This window comes from Gracilinanus agilis, chromosome 1 (genome assembly GCF_016433145.1).
Source record: "Gracilinanus agilis isolate LMUSP501 chromosome 1, AgileGrace, whole genome shotgun sequence".
Taxonomy (NCBI): Eukaryota; Metazoa; Chordata; class Mammalia; order Didelphimorphia; family Didelphidae; genus Gracilinanus; species Gracilinanus agilis.
In genome coordinates this window covers 142,286,058-142,303,969 of record NC_058130.1, presented here as the reverse complement: position 1 = coordinate 142,303,969, position 17,912 = coordinate 142,286,058, and the positions used below count along the sequence as shown (strand labels likewise).

General features: G+C 42.9%; 1 protein-coding gene across 1 annotated transcript in view; it reads left to right on the top strand.

Annotated features, from left to right (window-relative positions):
• The window catches only part of MPG (N-methylpurine DNA glycosylase), a 60,200-nt gene that overhangs the window by 31,333 nt on the left and 10,955 nt on the right, over window positions 1-17,912 (top strand). Inside the window, exon 3 of the mRNA XM_044657707.1 lies at window positions 11,771-11,975. Within this exon, the coding sequence (XP_044513642.1) occupies window positions 11,771-11,975 (205 nt within the window). The remainder of the gene's footprint in view (window positions 1-11,770; window positions 11,976-17,912) is intronic.

Genomic DNA, 17,912 nt, shown 5'->3' with positions numbered 1-17,912 from the left:
TTTATCCTAAAGGAAACAGGGAACCTTTGAAGTTTTGAGCAGTAGACTCAGCCTGGGTCATTAAGAAAATTTTGGTGGTTGGATCTAGGATGAATTGAAGAGAGGAGAGACTAGAAGCAAGGAAAGGAGTTAGCCTTCCCATTCTGACCCCTGAGGACCCAGGATGCCTGCCTGGATTTTAGTAACGTCTCTGCCACTAACTTACTAGACTACACTGGACAAAGTGGTTTGGAAGAACTGAAGTTCAGTGATTTTCTTTTCTTTCTCTCTTTTCTCCCTCTTTCTTTTTGATGGGTATCTCTTTGGGGGACACACATTCATAAAGCAGAATTGTTCTTGAAGTACCCAAATTAAGTCACAGGTACCTTAGGGCTTGTGAAACCTAAATAATTAACAGCTTTGAAGAATAGCTTTCCAGGAAAATGAGGAGGTTGGAGATGGTGTCAGCAAACAGCTGTTGAAGGACTTTTAGCTAGTCCCATTGCCTGCAGGTCTCTTCTCCACATTTGAGGAAAAACATTTGGGTGAAGTTGTAGCCCCAAAGTAAGTACCAGGATGGTACAGATGACCCCAGAGATCTCCCCAGGTTCCTTTCCTGGCTACTTAACTGAAGGAAGTGGGGGATGTGAATTCTGGCAGAGCCGCACATTTCAGTCCCCTCACACAGAGCATGTCCAGGAAGCAAGGATTGATGGGAACCCTGGAGTAGAGGGGGCCTGTGGAGAGGGTGCTACACAGCCTCAGAAAAGACTCCATGCTCTGGAATACAGTAATAACAGCTCTTATTTAGGTAATATCTCAGTCTTGCATTCAATCTTAACAACAACTTTATGTGGTTAGTGATATCATTTTACAGCTGAGGAAACTGAGATTGACCTTATGTATTTGGTGATATCCTCATTTTATAGAAGGTGTAACTTATTAAAGGTCCCATAGTTGGCAAGATATGGAATGAGAGGAGCTCAAGACAACTTTTGCTTTTTTGATTAACTTTATGCTGTGTTCCCTCTCAGCTTTGGTTATGATTAGTTACTATATTGTACAGGAGGGACTGCTTTCAATGATCCCTCATTTTCCTCCTACAGTTGGTTTTTGTCTTGTGAACATGAGCCCCCTTCCTCACCTTTTGCACTTTTCTTCTCACCCAGCCCTGATATTTTGACCAGGGGGTACCTTGGGGAATAGCCTTTCTGAATATCTGATGTGACAACCCCTAGATTGTCTCAGCTACCCCCAAGAGGTAGGAAGAGGGCTTGGCGCCTTAATGTTGAGGCTTAGGATGGGTTTTGGAGCCAGTTTAGTAACAACAGAGGGAGCTAAAGGTGACAGCACCATGTGGCACTTTTGGAATAGAGCTAAATTTTGGGGATTTTGAGTCCAAAGCAACTGAAATTGGTTTCCGAAGCTTTGGGAAACTTCCAGTTAGCATAATTTTGAGAGTAATGTGTTTGGGACAATGCATTAATGACAGAAACAGAGAGAATGTGTGTGTGCCTCTAATAGGAGTTTTCATGCCAATTTGAGGGTCCTGAGGTGGGTTGATTTGGAGGGGGAACAAAGCTGTTGTTGAGTCAAGTGTTCTAAGTGTTTCTGAGAAGTGCCAAAGGTCAGAGGTCTTCAGTAGAAACCGCAGTGGCAATAGAAATCTGGCCAATGTTTTCACCTAACGAACATGGCACTATATAAAGGACAAATCCTTTGGACCAGACAGTCTCATAAGAGCCATGTTGGTGGAGTGTCTAGGTGGCACAGTGGCTAGAGCACCAGGCCTGGAGTCTGGAGGATCTGGATTAAAATCTCGCCTTAGACACTTCCAAGCTGTGTGACCCTGGGCAGGTCCTTAACCCCTGTTTGCCTTGCCTTTGCCACTCTGTCTTAGAGTTGTTAATAGGACAGAAAGGAAGGATTAAAAAAAAAAAAAAGAATCAGGTGGACTAGAGAATAATTTTTAGCTAGGGATCAGCATGATGTAATGGGAAAAGGTCTGGATTTAGAGACAGAGGAGCTGAGTAAAAGCTCTTGGTCATTATCCTGATCAATGTCACTGAATAAATGTTGGCTAAATGAATGGAGGTGTGAATGAACATTATCATTTTGGCTCAGCATAAGGAAACACTCCTGGCAGGTTCTCCCTCATGCCAGGTCTGAAGACAAAATGTGGGTGAACAACTGTAAGGAATATTATAAGGAAGTTCATGATTTGAGCTTGGGAATGTTTATCCTGGAGATCTGTAAAATGGGGATAATATGCTTTCTCTGTCTCCTTCTCAGGTTGCTTTGAGGAGGATACTTTGGGAACTTTGAAGCCTGGTATGAACTTGTGCACTAGGTTGTGACTGGGCCCTCGGCCGCTAGTGTTGAACTTGACAAAGAGGCGCTGCCTGTTTTCCTCCTGCAATCACCTCATGAGCCTGTCAGGGGAAGACCTCCCAGAGCTCTCAGATACACTTCCTGCAATTTCACTTTAGGGGATTTTCTTTCTCTTCCGGCAGTTTCAGTTTTGTTAGTAAAAAGACCCTCTCTTGCTGTTTTCAGTAGAGGTTGTTGGTGTTGGATCCTGGCTGAGGGAGGGAGGAAGGGGGCACAGCCAGGCCGGGCTCTTGGGCAGACAGGCTGAGCTGGCCAGGGAGGACGGCCCACATGACTGAGAAGAGGCCAGGACGGAGAGCAGTGGGCACCTCGCAGACATTCAGATTTGGTGGCTTTTCCTGCCAAGCTGCTCATGAGGAGAGGGGGCGGGAGGAGCTTCCTCAGGACAGAATTCTGGAAACGGGAAATTGGTGAGAAGAGCTGGTTGCTGCTCTTCTTACTCCTGCTCTCGTTATTGCTAAACCAGGCTTCTGGCAGCATCCTCCTGACCAACCTCTCTCCTCCCTTTTTGGGCTCTCCCTTCCAGTCGGTTCTGCACATGCTTCCAGATACACCTCCCCTCCCAGTAAGAACAACAGCTCACATTTCTCTAGTCTAGTGCATTGCAGTATGCCCCATGCTCTTCTCCCAGCAGCCGTGGGAAACAAGTGCACTTACTGAGTGGGCCACATTTACCATATTGGTCAATAGTATGCCACAGGAGGTTGAACCAAAAAACCTCTAAGTTCCCTTAGAAACTTCTGGTTCTGTGTCTCTTAGTTTCCCTGAGGCTCAATTTTCTCATCTCTAAAATGGGAATCATAATAATCATCATATTACTTATTACACAGGATTATTATGAGAAATTGTTGTTTGGTCATTTCACTCATGTCTGGCTCTTTGTGACTCCATGTCAAAGACTTTGGAGTGGTTTGCCATTTTTCTTCTTCAGCTCATTTGACAAATGAGGAAACTGAGGCAGACAGGGTTAAGTGACTTGCCCAAGGTCATATAGCTAGTGTCTAAGGCCAGACTTGAATTTGGGAAGATGTCTTTCTGGCTCTGGGCCTATTCTCTAACCATTTTACCACCTAGCTGCTTCATGAAGTGTTTCATAGACCTTAAAGCTCCATATGAAGAAGCGATCCTTTTATTCCTTGTGAATTGATTCTCTATTCCAGTGGCATCAAATGCAAATAGCAACAGAGCCACTAAGCCCTACAGAAGGATCCCTGCAAGCAGCATATTGACTTAGAAAACCATATATTAATATTATCAATGCTATATTGTATTTTTACTTAATTTGTTGAATATTTCCCAATTACATTTTAACATTACTGGAGGCCAGTGGTCAGTATTGGCATCTTTGCTCAGTACATATAAGTCCTTTTCTTTTTTCTTTGATCTCTTTGGCGTGTAGACCTAGTAGCAATAGTTCTGGATCAGAGGTTAAACACAGTTTGTTTTCATGTATTTATATTTATACACAGTTTGATAGCTTTTTTACTGTAGTTCCAAATTGCTTTCCAGAATGATTGGATCAGTTCACAGCTCTACCAGCAGTACATTAGTATGTTTATTTTCCCACATCCAGAATTTGTTATTGTCCTTTTCTGTCTTCTTAACCAATCTGACAAGAGTGAGGTAGTACCTCAGAGCTGTTTTAATTCACATTTCTCTAGTTATTAGTAATTTAAAGCATTTTTATATGAATATTGATAATTTTGCTTTCTTCCTCTGAAAACTTCTGCAATGATCCCTCCTTTTCCTCCTCTGATTGGTTTTTGCCTTTGTGAACATGAGCCCCCTTCCTCATCTTTTGTGTTCTTTTCCTTCTCACCTTGCCCTGGTGTTTTGACCAGGGTTTACTTTGGGGAATAGCTTGTCTAAATATCTGATCTGGCAACCTCTAGATTGTCCTCTTTACCTCTGAGAGGTAGGAAGAGGGATTAGTGCCTTTATGTTGAGGCTTAGGATAGATTTTTGGGGCCATTTTAGTAACAATAGAGGGAGCTAAAGGAAATCACCCTCAGTGACAGCACCATGTGGTGCTTATGGACTAGAGCTAAATTTGAGGGCTTTTGAGTCCAACGCAACTGAAATTGGTGTCTGAAGCTTTTGGAAACCTCCAGTTAGCATAATTTTGAGAGTAATGTGTTGGGTAGAATGCATTAACTGGAGAGAGAGAGAGAGAGAGAGAGAGAGAGAGAGAGAATGAGAATGAATGAGAGTGTGTGTGTGTGTGTGTGTGTGTGTGTGTGTGTGTGTGTGTGTGTGCAGTGCATGTGCCCATGCCATGCAAAGAAGTAAGGGGAAGATGTCTTTTTGGGGCCAATCTTGGTCACTGACTTTGCAACATCCAATTCTGATTATTTTGTTGTCCTTTTTTTTTTTACGTTGTTGTATTCATTTGTCGAAGTGGAATCTAAGAGACCCCAAACTTGTGGCCTGGTGGGATCTGATGAAGCCCAAGTTTTAGGAATAGCTTTTAAGTTGGAGACCCCCAAAGCTTGTGCTTGTTCCCTGTTCCCTGTTCCCATGAGAATCTACCCAGAAGGGAATCTCAGGCTAGCAGTTGCAGACTGAATAATGGACCCTAGGGTAAAAGCTAAGTGATTCTTTTGCCTTAGAAGCTTCTCCCATTGTACCACGTATCTAACTTAGAACCTTCAGCTTATAAGACTGACACTTAGCATTTACCCTAGAGTCCATTATTCAGTTTGCAACTGCTAGCCTGAGATTCCCTTCTGGGTAGATTCTCATGGGAACAGGGAACAGGGAACAAGCACAAGCTTTGGGGGTCTCCAACTTACAAGCTATTCCTAAAACTTGGGCTTCATCAGATCCCACCAGGCCACAATTTGGGGGTCTCTTAGATTCCACGTCGACAATTATATATTTTCAAATGGCACCTGGTGCATCATAGGCACTTAATAAATGCTTTTTGGTTCAGTGATCTAATTTTGTCATAATGACTGCGCCTCCACAGAGGTACTTAGTCCCTATTTGTCAACGAAGGCCTGTTCTCTGCCCTTGGACCCTCAGATAGAGTGGGAAGAGCCTTGGAGTTTGAGCCTGGCTCAGTCATTAACTAGCTAGCAGTGGCCTTGGGCAGTCTGACTTACTCCTGGCTCTTCTTTGGCCTTCATTTTCCCCCCTTTGCCCAAGGGGGGTGTTCTCTTCTGACTAGATTGCCATCACTACTGAGGGAAAGCTGTAGAGTTTCTATGGGGAGTCCTTGGAAACCGTTGATTCCTCTTGCTCATGGTGAGATTCACAGTGTTTCTCACAAATGGTCAGTGTTTGGTTCTAAGTGGATTTTGCATCCAGTTCTAAGGCCTCTCAGGCTGGTTCTGAAAGCCCCCTCACTGACTTTGATTGTGCTGGTCTCAGACAGCAATGAACAGTCTTTCTGTGGCCAGAAACTTCTCAGGCTTTTCTGAATGATAATCCCAATTCATTGAATGCATTTTGTATTCCAGCAGCCCTGGCCTTCCTTGCCAGTACATTTCTGATGCTAATGATATTATAATGGTTCTCCCCTAGGTGCTTCCTCTGTCAGACTGGGCCCCTTTCCATGGCTCTCCGCCAGAATGGTCTTTAACTCCTATAAGCTGCCCATTGCTTTCCTGCCTTGTGGAGAGCTGAATGACTGCCCAAGTGGTCTGTGGTTCAAAGTTCTCTGGGCTCCATTATCCCTCCCCATCCCCCACTATTGCTTCTTAGTGGAAAGAGAGCCCAATTGTGTTTGAGGGTCACTTTGATCAGCCTGGGAGTGTGTTTTGTTGACTAAGCTATTTTTGGTCTCCCTGTTTTGAATAATGACCATTTTCCACCTGCAGGAAGGGTGTTTTATTTACAAATGAACAATCATTCCCAATCTCTGGGGAGAGCAGTCCCTCTACATCTGTCAGGTTCTATCTAGAGGGAAGCAATTTGGCCAGTTTGGGTTCCAAGAGATGATTTTCTGTGAGTTGGAAACAAAGCCAATCTTCCTGCTTGGAACTTAAGCTGTGGTTTTCAGAAAGCCAGGGATGCTTTGCCTATGTAGAGGGGACTTTGGAGGCAGCTGCAAACTTTTATTTGTGACTTCCAGTACATGTGTCCCATTCTGAATGAGCAGGAGAGCTTGCAAGACTTGGGCATTTCCTTTAGAAACTCGGGGCAAAAACCCCTGGGTGATTGGTACAGAATGCGCTGTCAGATTCTCCATTCTTCCCTGACTACCACCCTCCCCACCCACCCCCAGCATTGGTTTTCTATACTTTGACTTCCTTTGAGAAGTTCACTTGGATAATAATCTACATGGAAAAATCTCATGCTGAAGCCAATCTGGAGGTAAGTAAGCAGAGCCCAGCAATTTTATCTGTTGTTTCAAAAAAGGAATATGTTGGTTTTAAAAAAGGAACCAGTCAATAAATATTTATTAAGTACCCACTGTATGCCAGACACTGGGGAATATTTATCTATTCTTTTTTAAAATTGCTGCCTTTCATTTTTTTTTACCTCATAGTTTCCCAGAATCAGTTTTACCCTTCCCTGTACAACTCCAGCCTTCTTGTCATGGAAAGAAATAGTTAAGCAAAACTAATATAGCCACTGAATGTCATAGTATATGTATATGTAACATCTAATTCTCAGAAGTGCCCTGTCTCTAATGAGAAGAGCATCCATCTGTCCTCTGGAACCAAAATTGGTCATTGCTCATAACCCGAGTTTAGCTTCCTTTAAGCATCGTTTTCATTTTTATTACTGTCATCATTTTACAAAGGTTTTTTTTCCCTGATTCTGCTTTCTTTACTATGCCTCAGTTCCTTTAAGCTTTGCCATGTGTCTCTGAATCCTTCATAGCTATCATTTCTTCAGTACAATAATATTCTGCTTTTCTCATCAGCCCCTGTTCCTTTCTAATCAGAAACCAGACCCCAGAACAGAGGTGTCACATACATGGTGGCTGGTGGGCATGGCACAGTACTCCTTATTACTGCCAGAAGTGGATTAAAATGTAATTGGGAAACATTTAACAAAATAAGCAAGAATGCAGTAAAGCATAAACATTGCATTTTCAAACTAAGCCTGGATGCATCGGCAGGGATTCTTATGTATAGATTAGTGTTCCCTGTTTCTGCTTGAGTTTGACACCACCGCCCTGGAGGACTTAACTCTTTCATTTACTGATTTCCTGCCGTAGGATCCTGCTATCTTGATTGACCCATGCTTTGTTATCCACTCTATCTTGTCTGGGTCCCTATCAACCCACATGTCACCCGCCATCTTCCCCAAGCTGTCCAATTCTGGAATCATAATCAACTCAGCTCTGTCTCTGTTCCTGGAAATGTGTCATTCTGTATCTCTAAAGCTCCATTCACTATTCCTGTAACTTTCCAGACCAAAATATCCCTCCCTGGTCACACAAACCCCCACCTCCCACTCTTCTCTCTCTCTATTAGAATGGAAGTTTCTTGAGAGGAGGGAGTGTGTTCTCATGTTTATGTTTTTGTATCCTCTGCTGTGCTTGGCACATAATAACACTTGAATGCTTTTTCATTCATTCATTCATTTATTCATTTATTCATATGCCAGTTTGTTTAGCTAGGTCTTAATGGTAGTCCACTTTCTGTTTTTTGGTTTTTTGGCAACTCAGAATGTGCTGTCTGTTACTTATTCTTTCTGATGCGTGTATTAACAACCAACTGTGTACAGAGGCACTGGGAGAAATCAAAAGTTTTTGTAGGATGTAGCCCACACGTGGAACTTCCAGTCTCACAGGGGGATAAGTCACCAATGCAGATAACTATAATACGCAACATTATATGAAAATGTATTTAGGAAGAAGGTTATTATTAATATTAACTTCATGTAGGTAATGACATTTGAGTTAGACTTTAAAGAATGGGTTAGAATTCTTGGTAACTTAGGGGATTGAGGACATTTACAGGATAGAGAATATTATAAGTAAAGGCTTGGAGTTGAAGAGGTACAGGTTATGTCTGAAGGACAGTGCAGTCATAGGATCATGGGAAGAAACCTTAGTGGTTAACTAATGCAACCCCACAGGGCAGCTAGATAGCACCATGGATAGAGTGCCAGGCCTATAGGCAGGAAGACTCATCCTTTTTCATTCAAATCTGACCTCAGACACTTCCTAGCTGTGTGACCTTTGGCAAGTCACTTAACCCTGTTTACCTACCAATTATGATGGCTTTATACATCACAAATAAGACCAAGAATAAAAATGCTCTTTTACCATGTTTTTGGGCCTACCCACTCTAGTTGTCTTAAGGGTTTTGGTGTGGAAAATAAATATACATCAGATCATGCCTCAGTCATATGGGTGATGAAAACCCAAGCCTAAGAGTCAAGAGTCCTGAGCCTAGTCCATAATAGGTCTTAGTAAATGCTGTCTGATTGATTGATTGATTGATTGACCCAGTTCTAAGTCTGTCATTGATGGTAACATTGGATAATTCACTGGGGCTTCTTTTCTCCACTTACCAAGTGGGACCACCCTGTTTCCATTTGAAAAGGACATGAACCCTGTAGTCCTAGCTACTTAGGAGGCTGAGGCTGGGGGATCGCTTGAGCCCAGGAGTTCTGGGCTTCTGAGTGCTATGCTGATCGGGTGTCTGCACTAACTTTGGCTTCAATAAGGTGACCCCTGGGAACGGGGGACCACCAGGTTGCCCCAGCCCAGGTCAGAAAAGGACATGAAAAGGTTTTCATGCTTTGAATTTGTGTTGTTTAAATAAGTTCTGGGGTTCCATTTAGAGGTATTTTGGGGCTCATTTGAGCCTTAAGATATGTAGATATATGACAAACTTCCTGTGGATGTTTTGGGAACTTTGGAAACTACATTTCCCATGATTCCTCTTGTAAAAATGGAGGCAGACAGGAAGTGTGATGATGTAAGAGAAGGATATAAGACTCTTGGCCTCATTGGAGGCAGGCTCTCTTTGCTACCTGAGCTTGTTCTCTGGGGGATGTAGAAAAGATTAGGTAAGGTACTGAATGTAATGGCTGAGGCGGCAATTTGAAATTTTTACAGGTGCTTGGTCGATTTTATTCTACCAACATGGCCTTAATTAAAATATTAGTCATCCTCATAATATCAGCCTTTATCATTTTTAAAAATAACAAATTCTTTGTAGAAAGAGCCCTCAGGCCCTTAGTAAGAGCATTGATGATGATGATGATATTGCATTTTACAGTTGACAAAAGCACTTTCCTCACATCAGTCTTGTGAGCCTGGGAATACAAGTATCACATTAGGTCCATCTTACTGAGAAGAAAAAAGAGGCTTCTAAAGGTGAGGTAATGTTAGGGTCCTGCTAAGAAATGGTAATTAATGTTGGAGCTCGGAGATGGAAGAACCCTCGGAGGCCAATTAAATCAATACTACTTCAACAAGACCCCTTCTGTAGCACAGTGGAACCCAGCACTCATCCAGCCTCCTCTTGGACATGTCTGAGGCAGGCAGTGGGCCTGGGCCACCTTTGAATAGCCTCTCTTCAACCCAGGCAAAATGAATTTGCTTCCTTTGCGTTATGAGACTTTTCTTCTTCAGGCTAAATATCTTAGTTCCTTCAGCTGAGCCCCAGGTGACATGATATTGAGGTTCTTCTCCGTCCCCAGTACTCTTGAGCTTATTGATTTCCTTCTAAAATATGGTCATTGATTGATAACTGTGTCAGATGGAGTCTGACCAGTGTGACATACCTCCTTCTCTCATTACGAGAGAGATTGTTACCCATCCGCGATCACATAGCTAGTAAAGTGCCAAAGGTGGGATTGAAATCCTTATTCCAAGTTCATTGTTCTTTGCTCTCTCCACTGAACTATACTGCCCCTAATGAGGAGTCTTGCTTAGGTCTATACCATATTGCTTCTCTTTGATGAAGATCACATTCAGTTTCTTGGATATCATTTTGCATTCTTGACTCCTGTTGAACTTTTAGGCCCTAAGCCTTCTGACTTTGAGACCCTCATCTCATTGCCCACAGCCAGCTAAGAAGAGCTCTAGTCCCTTAGCTCAATTCTTACATGTGTTTTAGAAACTAAAGCTGGCTCTGGAATGGAATGAAGTCACACCTCTGCTCCTAGACTGTCAGAACCAGAATTTTCCTTGTTCTTTCTGCCTCCTTCAAAGTACATCCTCTTCATCAAGCCAAGCAATGGCATAGTGTCAAAGGACCTCGAGCTTGGAGTCAGAGGCCCTGGGTTTAAATTCTGGCTGTGCTGCTTCTTACTTGTCTGACCTCCTGACCTTCTCTCTGGGAGTCTGTTTTGTTTTTTGCAAAATTAGGTGGATGGACAAGATTATTGTTAAGTCCCTTCTAGGCCGAAATCTCATGATCCTGAAACCATAGTCAGAAATGGCAATTGACCTCAAATGACCATCTTTTCAGCCATCCAGGGATCCCACGACTGTTATTTTCTTACTAGAGGTTGTGATCACAAATGACTTTTGGACTGCAGCTGTGACCTGTCAGGGCTCTGGTAACTCCATTAGGAGACTAGGATGACCCTGGCTCTGGCTTCAGAATGCAGTCATCTGAGCACAGTTAAGTGCAGTCCCTTTGTATAGTCATCCCAAACCACTTGGGTTGGTTTTATAATGGAAAGGTTAGAATGAGTCTAATTAAGGAAATAGGAAGGCTTGGGCCACATGTTAGTATAAAGAAACTAAATGGTGAGGCAAACGCTATCTGGAAAAGAGTTTAGTTAGCTACTTGGAAAGTTCCTTTTATTTGAGGGCCATGTTGAATTGTTCTCCCTGGTGTACCTCCCACATTTGGAGTGCTTAGCACATCCCTGTTCCACGCTGACTGCCCAGCCTCTCTTCAGGGCTCTGCTGACATTACCTCAGATAGCTTTTCTTTTTTCCTCTGGGCTGATCGTTGGGGTCAGCAATGCCCTGGGACTTTTTTCCCTTGTATGAGGAGTCGAACAGATAAGAGCTTCATCCTGGTCATGCCTTTCTCTGCAATTTTGTGTTGGGCTTTGGTTGGGAACCAATTAAGAAATGTTCAAAGGTGCAGAAATGAGACGGAGCTGATGATGAGTGTGGATGCTCCTCACCCTCTGACTCATTCAGTCTGGGGGAGGAAGCAAAGAGTCAGGAAGGACATGTATGGGATTTTTGAGGGATTAGTTACTATGGAAGAGGTCTGAACTTAGCAGGTTTAGAACTCGGGTCTCCTAATTCTTAAGTCTAAGGCCTTCAGTGTTCCTCCATGATGCCCCAGATGGTGGTGTGCCAGAAGCAATGGGAGAATACCTGGTGGGAGGAGGGCAGCCCATGCTTAATGGTACAGGGCCTGGCCTGTTATTTTTAGTAATAACTTAATAATTTGATCCTTTCCTCTCCTGTCCTTCCCAAGTTGGGCTCATTCATCTAAGAACTCTGCAATTCACTTTTCAGGTATTGGTCCGGAGACTACCTGATGGCACTGAAGTTCGAGGCCGAGTGGTTGAAACAGAGGCATACTTGGGAGCTGACGATGAGGCAGCACACTCAAGGGGGGGCAGACAGACACCTCGAAACAAAGGCATGTTCATGAAGCCAGGGACACTGTATGTGTACATCATCTATGGAATGTACTTCTGCATGAATGTCTCTAGCCAAGGTGAGTAAGGCCAGACATTGTGATGGAGCCCAGGCCCAGGTCCTCCATAGTGTCATCCAGGTGGCTGCATGAGGCAGGGAAGACTCTTTGAGTTTCCAAAGGAGACAAACTTCTATGAAACCAGCTTCTCTTCTAAGCCAGCACTTCAAAATTCTTTCCTTTAGCCTTTAATTCTGCTAGCAAAGTAGCATGATTCTTTTTGTTTATTTTTTATTTAAAAAATTTTATTGTCATGCAAAATACACTTCCATATTGGTCATTTATTGTAAGAACACATGTTATCTCCATTTTACATTTTATGCTTTTCCTTCCCTATTAGAGGGATTACTAAAGGATTATTAAAAAGGAAGGGAAAAAAGTTCAGCAAAACTTAACAACATATTGAAAAAGTCTCGTGTTATATCCAGTGTTCTACCTTGCTGGTTCTCCACCTCTGCAGAGATTCATGGGGAAGTGTGTTCTTATCTGAAAGGCAGCAAGCAAACTGGATTTGGGGGGCCATGGCCACAGTCCAAGCTCTTGTTCTTTACTACCTGTATGATATTGGGATGATCCTTTTCTCATCTAGAATAAAATGAAGGGGCCTGGATCTAATGGTCTCAAAGGCCCTTTCCAAGTATAAATCCCAGGACCTTAGGATCCTTTGACTGCTCCTTCCTTTTTTCACTATATGACATTTCCCTTTCCCACCTGCTGTCTTCTAAGAAAAGACATAGAGAAATAAAGAAGAAATAGATTTTTTTTTTAAACCCTTGTACTTTCGGTGTATTGTCTCATAGGTGGAAGAGTGGTAAGGGTGGGCAATGGGGGTCAAGTGACCTGCCCAGGGTCACACAGCTGGGAAGTGGCTGAGGCCGGGTTTGAACCTAGGACCTCCTGTCTCTAGGCCTGACTCTGACTCCACTGAGCTACCCAGCTGCCCCTAAGAAATAGATTTTTAAAAATTCAAGCTAAGGAGGAAGAAGAGAGTCCTACAGTTGGATGGGCACAGATGGGACTTCCATCACTGAGATTGCTTTTCAGAGCTTCTTGGACCTTCCCACAGGCACCTGGAGCACTGTGGCTGTCAGAATCATTGAGGCTATTGAGGCTTCGATCCAAGGGCTAGGCCTCTGGGGAAGGCCATTGCCATGATAGGCCTTGGGAGGGTTAGCACCCAAGAACTCCTTGAGGTATGTGTCTTAGCTTTATAAATACTAATTGATTAATCAGCTAGTAAATAACCAAGAGGGAAAGGGGAAGCCCAGTTGCTCTGAACAGTATGGTGAGGTGCTTACCTAAGAAATCTTGGAACAGTAACTAACAGTTATTTTAATATGACCATTTTAATTCTTCCCCTTTACTCCCTACCCCAAGAAGTGGATTGTCCTGTTTCCTCTGCAAGACAGTTCTGTCTCAGGCTTTCTTGAAGGGGCTGGCATTCTCTCTGCATTGGGAATAATTCAGCCTCAGCTCCTTTGCTTTTCTCCTCGATCTTGTTACTTGAACAAGAGGAAGGGAGTTTTACTCCAGAATTTTAAGGACAAAATTCAGATAGTTTGGAAAGCCAGAAGGAGTATGCCAGATTAAGAATGCCAGTAATAATAGCAGCTTCAGATCAAGGAGTTTTCCCTTGGTCCATTGGTGTGCCTAGACTTGTATGATTTACTACAGAAGAGATGGAAAAAGAGCCCTTGCTATCTAGCAGCATACTTTCTTGGTGGAGAATATGATGGAGCAATGAGCATAGGCTCTGCCCTAGGGCTTGGAGATACAAATTCCATCAAGCAAGATAGTCTCTGCCCTCAAGGAGCTTACATTCTAATAGGGAAGGATACCATATTTAGGGAAGGGATTGCCAGGGAGCGGGAAGGGTGAGTAGTATTATAAGGAAAATGACATTTTATTTCTAGGAATAATAAAGTTGATTTAATTACTATTCTCAGAGCTAGAGCTTGGCAAGGTGTGTGTTTTGGAATGGCATGGAAATGCCTGAGACATGGCTGAATGCTCACCAGTCAGAGCCCAGAATCACAAGGACCAGGAGGAAAAGGAGGAGTCAGAAAAGGAAGGTGCTAGAGATGCAAGGAAACTGCTGGAAAGTGGCAAAAAAAATGAAATAAGCATTTATTAAACACTGTTCCAGATACTGGACTAAATGCAGGGTATACAAAATAGAAAAGGAATATAATTCTTGCCCTCAGGAAAGGTAGCATATTTAAGGGAGTGGTGGGCAGGGAGGGGTGATTTGGTCTAACTAGTCTTTGGGATGTTGACTGGAGCCATTGATCGACTGGTTGCATACATATATCTAGCAATACCTAATTACTAGCTGGAGAGGAGGGAAGGATGAATGTAGGCTACAGTGGTTGAAGAAAGTTTCTTCTGGGAAGAGGTAGGCCTTGGAAATAATTATATTAGTTCTGAGGCACTGGGCCTCTTCCCACACAGACCTTTCCCAAAATTAGAGCCTTGTCCACCTTGGGAGAGTGACCAAGGCCTAGTATGCCCCTCCTGGAGGAGCAGGCCAAGACTAGCACGCAATGCTCCTGGTCTTTCTCCCTGACAATATCATTCCAAGGAGACAGAGCATTCACTTCATTTGCCACCCAAACTATCATATCTATGTTTAGCAAACTCCTACCACCTGTTACTTTCCTGTCCTATTAATTTCCACCTGCCTAGGAGTAAACTATCCCCATTCTCCAGCTCTCATCTCATCATCCCATCCTCACCTACCTTGCTCCACCCAAATCTCACTCCAACTCTGCCCTTTACCTTCCTTTTTTTGTTTCCATTGTTATTTTCTGTTTCTTGCATGGCCAGAGTTATCCTAACTATTCCTCCTCCTCTCTCTTTCATTCCCAGAGAGCCATCTGATATGACAAAATGGATAAAGAGGGAAAAAAGGTAGCACAAGTGATCACTACATAGAAAAATTCTGAAAACACATGGAATGTTGTGACACCTGTAGACCTGCCACCTCCATCTTCTCATATCTCTTCATTCGAGCCTTACTTGATCTTTATAATTTTATTACTTTTAGTTTTGATTTTCTGGTGTGTCATTGTTCTTTCTATTTACATTGTTATAATTGCTGTATATATTGTGTTCTTGGCTCTGCTCACTTCACTCTACCTCAGTTCATATAGATCTTACCTTGTTTTTCTGTATTCACTACACACATCATTTCTTACAGTTTAGTGATATTCCAGTACATTCACATGCCACCATTTGTTCATCCTTTCCCCAATTGCTATCAGCCCCTATTTTTATTGTGCCCTCTGGAATTCCTGCTTCATTAGGAACAAACTTCCTTTCCTTCTGGATCTCTTCCCTTACTACTCCTTCCATATACTTGCCTTCACTGAAACTGGGCTTCTCTGAGATAACACTGAATCCTTGGCTGTCATATCTGGCACTGGTTGTGTCTTCTACCATCCTCCAACCCTGAGATGTGCTGGTCCTGCAGTAGAAATCAGAGCACCCCTTGCTCCCTGCTGCCACTTTGGGGCCCATTCTTTGCCATCATCATTCAGCAATTTTTCTCCTTTGAAGTTCATTCTGTTAAACTTTCACCCTATGTAACCCATGAAATAATCCCTACTCTGAAGAAACTTACATTCTAAGGGGAAGAAAACTTGAACATATATAAGCATATTCAGAATAAACTGAGAATAATTACAAGTTAGTTAAATATAAGGTAGCTAGAGAGGAAAGACATTAGCAATTGAGAGGATCAGGAAAGACTTTGTTTGGAATTTGGTGCTTGGGCTGAATCTTGAAGGAAGTAAGGGATTCTCCCAGGTGGAGGTGAGGAGGGAATGCATTTCCAAATATGGAGGACTAGGACAAAAGCATGGAGACAGTTCATGGATGGCTACTTGTGAAGTACAAAGAGAAGGTCAAGGCTGACCAATAGGGTGCAGGCTAAAGGAGCACCATATAATAAAGTTGGAGAGGGAGGGTGGGACCATACTATAAGTTTACATTTGATCATAGAAGCAGTGGAAGCCACTGGAATTCATTCAGAGCTGAGCTTTAGGAAAAAGCTGTGTGGAGGATGGATTCATGTGGTGAGAGACTTCAGGAAGGGAGACCAATTAGGAAGCCATTGCCATGGTCCCAGCTAGATGAGAGAATTGAAGGGATTAGAACAGCAAATGGGTCCCAGTGGGAATGGAGGCAATTAAAGGAACCACACTGACACCGTTTTGTGACTGTTTTGGAGTTAGCTCAGTTGCTTTTCTGTTCAGGTATGGGTCTACTCCAAATTTTGTCTTGTGAGAAAACTTTATTAAGGTGTGAGAATTGGGAGAAAACCATATTACATTGTTTGAACCTAGCCTTGCAACACTGGGAAACTGAACTACCTGTACCCCTGTTTAGACACCCTTCACTAAGGACCTAGCTTATGTTGACCAGAAATGCAGTTAGATTCTTTTTATTTTTTTTTTAAACCCTTATTTTCCATCTTGGAGTCAATACTGTGTATTGGCTCCAAGGCAGAAGAGTGGTAAGGGTAGGCAATGAGGGTCAAGTGACTTGCCCAGGGTCACACAACTGGGAAGTGTCTGAGGCCAGACTTGAACCCAGGACCTCCCATCTCTAGGCCTGGCTCTTAATCCACTGAGCCACCCAGCTGCCCCTGCAGTTAGATTCTAAGATTGATGCAAGGAGTTTTCTCACAATTATACATCTTAAGCAACCCATATGCCATATCTGAAAATCTGATTAATCAGTTATTGTGTCCATGCTCTTTGATCGTTTTCAGCTATTTTAAGGGAGTAGATTACCTCTTTTTCTGAATTCAGAGAACTGCACTCGTTCACTCTCCCCCTCCCAGCTTGGAAAGTCTAAGTCTTTCTTCCAATTAGAAATCAAATTACCTAATGTTGTATTATTTCCTTTTAATTAATTGACCTTATTTGATTAATTGGATTTAATGTATAAAAGTCTGTTTCCCCCTGTATTCAGGGTCCAGGCCTAAGCTGAGGAGATCTGGTCCCAGTTTGCTGAACAATTGGCCTACATTGCTTAGATCCAAATGCTCAGCAGCCTGAACATTGGTTTCTTCAGTCGTTTCATCTTTCGTTCACCACAGAGAGGTGATGAGGAACTGAACTAAGGTGGTGAATATTTGAGTGAGGAAAAAGGAGAGATATAAGAAAAAGAGATATGAGGTGATTAAAAAATGACAGTGCAGCTGGGTAGCTCAGTGGAGTGAGAGTCAGGCCTAGAGACAGGAGGTCCTAGGTTCAAATATGACCTCAGACACTTCCCAGCTGTGTGACCCTGGGCAAGTCACTTGACCCCCATTGCCCACCCTTACCAATCTTCCAACTATGAGACAATACACCGAAGTACAAGGGTTTAAAAAAAAAATGACAGTATTTGGCAAAGGATAATATATGTAGGTTAAAGGATAGTGAAGGGTTAGGATGACATTGGGATTATAAACCTGGGAAACTGCAAGAATGTACTTTTGATAGAAATTGGGAAGTTTGGTAGAACAATTTGGTTAGAGGATAGGATGAGTTCTATTTTGTACATGTCTCATGTACGTGTAACAGAGATGTCTCTGGGATAAACATTGGAGATATCTAATAGGCAACTGGTGATTTGAGACTGAAGCTCAGGAGAGAGACTGGGACTAGATAGATATATAGATCTTCATAGAGCTGATAAACCCATTAGGGCTAATGAGGAATATTTAGAAAGAAGGGGGCCTAGACATAGCCTTAGATTATACAGTTATAGAGTAGGATATGGATAATGAGTTATCAAAGGAGACTGAGAAGTGGTAAGAAGAGAACCATAAAAGAACAGTGTCATTAAAAACTCAGAGGGGAGAGTATCCAAGAAAAGAGGGTAGTCAACAGGGTGGGAGGCTTCAGCAAAGTTAAGAAGAATGAGGGGGCAGCTGGATAGCTCAGTGGATTGAGAGCCAGGCCTAGA